The sequence below is a fragment of the Hordeum vulgare genome, chromosome 6H (genome assembly GCF_904849725.1).
Source record: "Hordeum vulgare subsp. vulgare chromosome 6H, MorexV3_pseudomolecules_assembly, whole genome shotgun sequence".
Lineage (NCBI taxonomy): Eukaryota > Viridiplantae > Streptophyta > Magnoliopsida > Poales > Poaceae > Hordeum > Hordeum vulgare.
In genome coordinates this window covers 15077956-15087349 of record NC_058523.1, presented here as the reverse complement: position 1 = coordinate 15087349, position 9394 = coordinate 15077956, and the positions used below count along the sequence as shown (strand labels likewise).

At 46.7% G+C, this 9394-nt stretch overlaps 1 protein-coding gene across 1 annotated transcript; it reads right to left on the bottom strand.

Annotated features, from left to right (window-relative positions):
• Positions 1-1473: 1473 nt before the first annotated feature.
• On the bottom strand, positions 1474-2099 carry LOC123406049 (histone H3.3-like). Its single transcript, XM_045099547.1, has 2 exons — positions 1999-2099; positions 1474-1878 (listed from the first exon to the last, which is right to left on the bottom strand). The coding sequence occupies exons 1-2, from the start codon at positions 2071-2073 to the stop codon at positions 1540-1542; spliced, it is 414 nt and encodes a 137-aa protein (XP_044955482.1). The 5' UTR covers positions 2074-2099; the 3' UTR covers positions 1474-1539.
• Positions 2100-9394: the final 7295 nt, after the last annotated feature.

The window sequence follows — 9394 nt, the reverse complement described above, 5'->3', positions numbered from 1 at the left end:
TCACTGGATCCAAAATCACATGAAATCTAAATTCCCCACTAATGACAGTTGAAAGAACAGAAGGGAAAGATTTTGTGATCACACCGAATAGATATCGATAGGCCAGTATAGTAGTTGTTTCACATTAGGGCAAACATAACCAAAAGAAAAAGCAGCAAACATTTATTTGTTTCCGAATATGATATTTAGAAAGAAATAAAAGTTGCCTATCATGAGGTACTAAGTATAATATATAACGCATCTAGAAACCAGAAGCGAATCATCTAGCTAGCTTACAACGAACATAATGTAGGATCTCCCATCTAGGGATATAGGCGCGGTCGCCACGGATCTGGCAGGCAAGCTGGGTCCTTGGGCATAATGGTGATACTGGTTGTAGCCGGATGGGATGCCAGTAGTCGCAATTTGCAATGACGGTTGTAGCATGTAGCAAAAACTCAAAACTTCAATTGTTACCTAGAGCAGCGCTGCCCGTCCTCGCCATGCTCAGTGCCCCACGGCCAGCCTGAGTTGTAGCAAAAAAATGAATCTGGTCTTAGCAAAAAGTGGAGTCGGTTAGCAAAAAAAAAAAAGGACGCCTCCCATTGCACACTATAGCTTCCATTGATGCTGGTTGCAGCTTCCCCGGGCAACGGTTGTAGCATTCGGCATTGTGTTTATAGCTCCGCGTGGTGGTCATTGCAGCTTCCAGCATCGATGGTCGTCATGTTGGGCTTGGAGAGCTCCAACGGCTGTGATGCAGGGGTATGGTCGCCAGCGCATGCCATCTGGTGGGAGGTATTGACAGAGGAGGGGCTACGAGAGCGAGCTGGCAGAATAAAAAGGAAGAAATGCGGGGAAGGAAAGAAGAAGAATACTCCCTCCGTTCGAAATTACTTGTCACATAAATGGATAAAAATAGATGTATCTAGAAGCAAATACATCTAGATACATTCATTTCTTCGGAAGCGTGAGCCGGTCTGTCCTAGGGAACAAAGGAAGTAATACGTCTCCAAAAGTATAAAATCACTTCGTTCATAGGCACTTACTTCTATCTGTATTAGATTCTCAAGGCTAATTTTTAAGCTACACTTTTTCAGATTTTTTGTTGTTGAAACATGAACTGGATTTATACAATGTTTTTCTTATATTGGAGTAGTATACATGAGTATATAATAGTACAACGTACAATTTTCGACAACATTCTGTAATTTAGGAGTAGTACGAATTGAAACACATTCTTGGAGACCCAATGGATCCAATTTCCCCACAAACGACGGTTGAAAGAGCAGAAGCGAATGATTTCGTGATTGCTCAGCGAGAGGCCAATAGGGCAGTTGTTTCACATTACGGCAAACATATATAACCAAAAGAAAGAAGCAGCAAGACATTTATTCGATTCATACTATGATATTTACAAGGAAACAAAAGTTCCCTATCACGAGGTAGTACTAAGTATAGTATATAACACGTCCAGAAACCAGAAGCGAATCAACTAGCTTGCTAGCTTACAACCAACGGCGCGACAATGTAGGATCGATCGATCTCCAATCTAGGGTTTTATGCGCGTTCGCCACGGATGCGGCGGGCGAGCTGGATGTCCTTGGGCATGATGGTGACGCGCTTGGCGTGGATGGCGCAGAGGTTGGTGTCCTCAAAGAGCCCGACGAGGTACGCCTCGGCGGCCTCCTGGAGGGCCAGCACGGCGTGGCTCTGGAACCGCAGGTCCGTCTTGAAGTCCTGCGCGATCTCCCGCACCAGGCGCTGGAACGGCAGCTTGCGGATGAGCAGATCCGTGCTCTTCTGGTACTTGCGGATCTCCCTCAGAGCCACCGTTCCCGGCCTGTACCGGTGCGGCTTCTTCACGCCGCCGGTCGTCGGGGCCGACTTCCTCGCCGCCTGAAACGGACACGATCGTCAGCGAAATCCTCATGGAACGGACGGGAAAAGGGAAAAGAAACGATCGTCAACGAAATCCTCATGAAACGGACGGGAAAAGGGGGAGGAGGCGGGACGCACGATGGTGGTGGCGAGCTGCTTGCGGGGGGCCTTGCCGCCGGTGGATTTCCGAGCGGTCTGCTTCGTACGCGCCATCTCGTCGTCGGTTCCTCGACTTGCGCTGCGGGATTCGTTGAGGGGTTGGAAACTCGGACGGCTGGGACGAGGGGTGGGCAGGCTTGGGGTGGGAATTTATAGATGAGGGGTGGTCGGGAAACCTGGACCGAGGCGGTTTGCGGTGAACGTTCGGGAAAAGAAGTTCCGGGATTGCCCTCGGTGATCCACGTGCTTGGCGTTGGTTGGTTGGGAGGGTCGAGGTGCGGATCGGTGACCTCGTGGTGTGCTCGGACATTTTTTTTTAACTGATGTTACAAACAAACATAACATAACTGGCGTCACAACGAGCACACCATTTGTGCTGCTCCACTATCATAAGAACATGTATGATTTTTTTTTCGAAAAGGAGGCATCGCCCCGGCCTCTGCATCGAGCGATGCATACAGCCATTTATTAAGTACAGTAACAGTTCAACACAAAGTACAAAGTAGACCGAAAAGCTGCGAAAATGAATTACATGCCGATCAACGCCAAAACCGATGGAAAAAATAGGCGTAGTTGACTATATCCATATTCTATCAGCATGACGCCATCCAAATCGGTTAAATATAGCCTGAGCTACCATCTCCCATCGGACACATCCAGTAAACAAAGGCTCCCTGGTTACCACAGGGGTGAGTAAGGACCACATGCGGATCAATGCGGTAGCCCTGCAGATGACCTGCAAAAAGTTGATACATTGTTGTCTGTTAAAAACAAGCTCATTTCTACAATTTCATATAGCCCACAAAAGTGCAGATATTCCAACTCTAAATAGTTTGGCGAAAGTAACATTAACCCCGTCAATCCATGTCCCAAACAACATGTTAATGCTATTAGGCGGTGAAATGTTAAAAGTGACATGTATTGAACGCCATAAGATTTTAGCCATAGGGCAGTCCAGAAAGAGGTGTTTAATTGATTCAGGGGATTGACAAAAGCTACATCGTCTGTTTCCTTTCCAATTTCGCTTGGCCAAGTTATCCTTAGTTAAAACAACTCCTTTGTGAAGAAACCACAAAAAGATTTTTATCTTAAGGGAAACTTTGACCTTCCAAATATGCCTTGATTTTGGGATAATTGAATTATCAATACAATGGTCATACATTGATTTAACCGAGAATATACCATTGGAGGTCAGCCTCCAAATAATGCAATCAGGATCATCAGAAAGACTAACATCCATTAACCTTCTGGCTAGATGTAACCATGTAACCCATCTATTGCCAATTAGTGATCTGCGAAATTGAATGTTGAGAGGAGTCTCCCTTAACACTGCCGCAACGGACGCCTGTCTGCGCTGGGCAATATTATACACCTGCGGATACTGAAGAGCTAGTGGTTCGTCACCTAGCCAAGTATCCTCCCGGAATCTAGTAGATTCACCATTGCCTATGATGAATCTAGTTCTGTTAAAAAATGCCATTTTTGTCCTCATTAGGCCTTTCCAAAAAGGTGAATCACCAGATCTCACGGTGACCTGGGCTAAGGTTTTTTGCTGTAGATACTTGTTCTTGAGTATTTGCATCCACATGCCTTGAGTTTCCACTGATAGTCTGAACAACCACTTGCTGAGCAGACACCTGTTCTTCACCTCTAGATTTTCAATCCCCAACCCTCCCTGATCCGTTGGTCTATAGATAATATCCCATTTAGCCAGCCTATATTTGGTCTTGATCTCATCAAATTGCCAAAAGAATCGGGATCGGTAAAAATCGAACCTTTTTCGCACCCCAACTGGTACTTCAAAAAAGGATAGAAGAAACATTGGCATGCTAGTCAACACTGAGTTTACTAAAACCAATCGTCCTCCATAGGATAATAGCTTGCCCTTCCAGCAACTCAATTTTTTCTCAAACCGATCCTCGATACACTTTCATTCCTTGATAGTTAACTTTCGGTAGTGAATAGGTATTCATAAGTACGTAAATGGTAGCGTACCACCCTCACACCCAAAAAGTTGGTTATAAGTGAGTTGTTCTGTTTTTGCGTCTCCAAAACAGAAAAGTTCACTTTTATGAAAGTTAATCTTCAGCCCAGATAGCTGTTCGAATAAGCATAATATTAGCTTCATGTTTCTGGCTTTTTTGAGATCGTGTTCCATGAAGAAGATTGTGTCATCCGCATATTGTAGGATGGAACCCCCCCCCCCCCCCCATCAACTAGATGTGGTACCAGCCCCCCTACTAACCCTTTGTCAAGAGCCCTCGTGATCATTAGCGCCAACATATCTGCTACAATGTTAAATAAAATAGGTGACATAGGATCTCCTTGCCTTAGTCCCTTCAGTGTCTGAAAGAAATGACCCACATCATCATTTACTTTAATACCGACACTGCCCTTTTTTATAAAACAATCGATATGTTTTCGCCAAATCTCGCTAAACCCCTTCATGCGTAGAGTTTGTTGCAAGAAAGACCACTTGACTTTATCGTAAGCCTTTTCGAAGTCTACCTTAAATAAGACTCCGTTAAGCTTCTTAGAGTGTAATTCGTGAAGGGTTTCATGAAGAACGACCACCCCTTCGAGTATGTTCTGACCAGGCATGAAGGCCGTCTGCGAAGATTGCACCATGGAATGTGCCATCTTAGTTAGCCTATCCATTCCCACCTTTGTGAAAATTTTGAAGCTTACTTTGAGCAGAAAAATGGGGCGAAATTGTTCAATACGCGAAGCACCCTCTTTCTTTGGTAGCAATGTTATCGTACCAAAATTAAGATGAAAGAGTTCTAAGTGCCCGGAGAACAGATCGTGAAACATAGACATAAGATCATTCTTAATAATATGCTAACATTTCTTATAGAACTCAGCTGGGAACCCATCTGGCCCCGGCGCTTTACCATTCTTCATACCCTGAATAGCTTGTAACACCTCTTTCTCAAGGAAAGGAGCGGATAAACTCTCATTATCATCCTGCCCGATCTGAGGAATATCCGAGATCTGATGCTCATCCATAGACACAAAACTATGATCCGGAGCACCAAACAATCGTTTATAATAATTTGAGATGTACAATTTTAGGTTCTCATGTCCTACTATTGTACCTTCATCTTGCTCTAGCTGTATGATCCTCTTTTTCCGATGCTTGCCATTTGCAATTAAATGGAAATTTTTTGTGTTGTCGTCCCCTTGGACAATTGCCCTAACTTTGGCTCTAACAACCCATTTCATTTCCTCTTCTCGAAGAAGGATTCGAACTCTTTGTTCAGCCTCGTTCTTTAGCAACCTCTCTTGCTCATCTAGCAAGCGGGTCTCTGCCTGTCGATCCAGATTATCTATAAAATGGAGCAATCTGTCTTGCTCATGCTTATATACCACAGAAACATTCTTAGCCCATCCTCTCAAGAATTTTCTGAGATGCCGGATCTTATTTTGCCAAATATCAACACTAGACTTCCCACCCACTTCCTTTTTCCACTCCCTAGCAATCATGTCCACAAACCCCTCATGTGTGAACCAACATGGTTCAAAAGAGAAAGCATCTTTTTTCCCTTTGTGAGTTGCGTGGCCAGAATCTAGTAGGAGCGGGGTATATGGTCAGAAATAGCCCTCTGAAGTGCACAAACCGTGACCAGCGGGAATTTCTGTTCCCAGTCAACACTAGTAAGTACCCTGTCCAATTTTTTAAAAGTTTGATTATGTAGAGAATTGGCCCAAGTATATTTCCTACCCGAGAGATCAATCTCTCGTAGGTTTAGGCTTTCGATAATTGTATTGAACATAAAAGGCCATGTGCCATCAAAATTATTATTGTTCTTCTCATCAGGTCTCCTGATGATGTTGAAATCACCACCTACCACCAGTGGTAAAGTGTCATCGGAGATTCGAACCAAATCAGCAAGAAAGGCTGGTTTTTGCTCTGCTTGGGCCGCTCCATAAACCGCAACCAGAGCCCATTGAAACCCATCTCCCTTGGTTCTAATACGAAATTTGACCGAGAACTCCCCTAGCACCACTTCTCGCACTTGAAGTGTATGACAGCGGACACCAATTAAGATCCCTCCGGACCTTCCTCTTGGAGGGAGACAATGCCAGTCAAACTCAACGCCTCCCGAAAGAGAGTTTAGAAAATGCGATGTGAAATTATCCCGCCCCGTCTCCATTAGCGCAATGAAGTCAAGACTATACTGTAACGTTGTTTCTGCAAGGAACCAGATTTTAGCCAAGTCTCTCAGACCTCTGCTATTCCAAAATATTCCTTTCATTTTTTATCGTATAATTTTTTTAGCCGTCTTGAATCTAGCACTCCTACGTATAGCAGATACTGTATAGACCCTCCGTTTGTAAGTTCGTTTTGGCTTTTCAGAAGCATACTCCTGGTCCATATAACCAGTCGTATCTTTGCCATCAACATTAAGTGCAACATTGGGTAGCTGGTTATGATGCAGAGCCAACTGTGGCTCCTCTTTATCCTATGGTGAGATTAAATTTTCACAAAGTAAATTTAGACCGCCCATATTAGATATTGCGTCATCATTCATTGGTTTAATTGCAGCTAGGTTGCGAATAATATCCAACACCCTATCAATAAGTCCAATAAGTCGTTAATAGATTTGGAAACCTCTTTGCTATTACTACCCAAGTTGACCCCCAGCGAGGTAGCATTATCTATTACATCTTGCGGAGAGAAATGTAGAATGGAATGCTCAGTATCTTGCGAAGAGAAATGTAGAATGGAAACCTCCTTCATTTTAGCAACCCGCATAGCTCGCCCAATCTGCAGGTCATCCGCATCTGGTTGGGACTGAACCTGTTGACTCACCCGTCTATCCGAACCCATCGGATCTGGAACTCCTCCAAAAGCTATGACTTCCACCACAGAGATATCAACTGGCTGTGCTGTATGTACAGGCAGTGGGGTAGCCTCCGAACCTATCATAGAACAATCAGGCTCAGGCATACCTTTGGTACACTTGTTGTCGTCACGCAGACCCGCAACACACACAACGTCGCTGAACTGAACAGCAATATCATCCGGCCGCCCGCTGGCTGCAGTAGCTTGTGCACCTTCGTGCTGGTCAGCAGCCACATTCAAGGGAATATCACCGTCGGCTACATGAGACATTGCACCAATACTGGATGCAGCTAGCACGCCTGGCTCTCCCCCCATGCAAGAATCGCCTCCCATAAAAGAACCAGCAACCTTGGCTGGTTGAGCTGCCACTAGTGGCTCGTCCTCTGCTGCCATAGTGACCGGTGCAGCAGCTAGCTGTGCTGGTTGAGGTGCCGCTAGTGGCCCTTCCTCTGCCGCCATGGTGACCGGTGCATCAGCTAGCAGCGCCATGGTAGACGGTTGTTGTATCGCACCTCTCGGCAAGTGAACAGCATGAATGTTCTCAATCACATGAGTAGCCTCGATTCCACCAGAAGAGCGAAGAGGTTCGGCCTCCAAAGCCGAATGAACGCGCCCATGTTGGTTACGAACCAACTTTGCCTCTGCCAAATACGTTTCCAGGGAAACAGGTTGCAACTTATTAGTAGACTGCAGAATACCAATGTTGCTCCGAGGATTTTTGCCCATAAACCTCGGCAATCTCGCCCGCGAGTGGATGTCCATGCATGCCGACCTACCGAATTTTGAGTACTGCCCAGACTGAGTGGCTGGCGATTGTGCATTATTCTGAGAAGAGAACTTAGGCCGTGAATCATTTGCAGCATCTGCATTATCCTTGGCACCATCCGCATCATCCCGATCAGCCATATTGGTATCTTTATCTACGTCCGTTGCATCAAAGAGAGTAGGGCTCTCGATTTCCAATTGTAGAGTGTAACGCATCCCTTCATATGTCCAAATAACATCATCAGGAATAAGCTGAATATCTAGCACACTCACCCATATCCTCGCAATGCCTTTGGCTCTAGTGAACACCATATCCACCTCTTCTGTTTTGCCAATAAGTGAACCCAAACTCCATACAACTCTGAAATAATTCAAAGCCCTTGAAGGAGCTCCTGTAAAATGTACCCAAATCTGAAGTAGAGGAACACCCTTAGGCTCCTCACACTTCCAGGCATCAAATTCAAGTACACAGCTAGTGCTAGCCACACTGCACATACCGAACTTAAGCAGCCGACCCAAATCCTCCTTAGTAGGAAAAACGACCTTAAAGACATTATCTGAAATCAAAACTGGTTCCTACCTGAAGGTCGATGATACAAGCTCCTTGAGCTGTTGCACCACCTGCTCCACAGTCAAGCTCCCCCGAGTTACCGTCATCGTACCCGTGAATCCAGCATCTGGTGTATGAAGTGTCGCCGTCACCGCCGGCTACTCAAAGAACATCAATTATTGACTCGAAACACCATAATTGGTCACAACCGGCATAGGTCCAATCGTGATAGGGCATTTCGCGGCACCATGCGTAGGCTTAAGACAATACGCACATAGCTCCGCCTTGCATTCAGACACAAAGTGCCCCGCCTCACTGCACCGGTAACACACCATCTTCTCTTTCTTGCGAGCCCACTTGGAGGGCCTGTCCCCTCCATCTCCTTTTGCCACCGTGGGATTCTGATCAGCCAGTCCAGGATGAGCCACCTCATTCACTGGCTCTGGTAAAGTCTCTCTAGCAGTCTCAGTAATCTCTGTCCCCGCCTCTTGAGCAGGCATAGGAGGCCTCGGCTTTCTGCCTCCCCCTCTGCCCGCCCAGTTCTGTCGAAAAGCACCCCTCTTGTGATACGAAGGACCCGACGTCCCCGGCACAAACTTGCCTGGTGGTGCCATAAAACCCTGGTTACCAGTCACATTGTTCATTGGCGCATGACCTCGCCCACCACCATGCGCTGCTAAGTGGCGAAATTGACCGTCACCATACATGTTACCTCCATCAGAGCCCCATCGACCTCGCTGCTGAGACCGATGATCTGCTGGCTCCCCCACCTGGCCGGCTACCCCGGGCTATCTCCCCGCCTGCGCAGCCGCATGAGAGTTTCTCGCGACCTGCGGAGGCGGTGCTGGTGCTGCCCTATCCGCCTGTCCCGGCGGCCTAGGCTGCACTGCCGGTGGCTGTTTGGTAGCCCCCCTACCCGCCATATCCGTAACTCCAATCGGAAGGGGCGGCACCCGTGTTGCACAACCTGTTCCCAAGGGCGGGAAGCCGTGATTGAGCCGCCTAAGAACCCTAGAGGTCAACGTGGTGCATGGGAAGTCGCCAATGGGAGACGGCAGCGCGATCTGATCTATGCCGCCCAGCGGATCCCTCTGCACCGTAATACCAGACGGAATAGCTAGGTCCTGGGTCTTATACCCAGTATTAGCAAAGTCCAACGCGGTCGAGTCTACAACAGGTAATACCACCTGGGCCCTATACCCATCGGTAAT

What these genes read in the sequence shown, in the direction of transcription:
- LOC123406049 (XM_045099547.1), bottom strand. Translation starts at nt 2,073, where the DNA reads ATGGCGCGTACGAAGCAGACCGCTCGGAAATCCACCGGCGGCAAGGCC. An exon ending in AGCAGCTCGCCACCACCATC is followed by an intron (nt 1,879 to 1,998) that starts GTGCGTCCCGCC and finishes TGTCCGTTTCAG; the next exon opens with GCGGCGAGGAAGTCGGCCCC.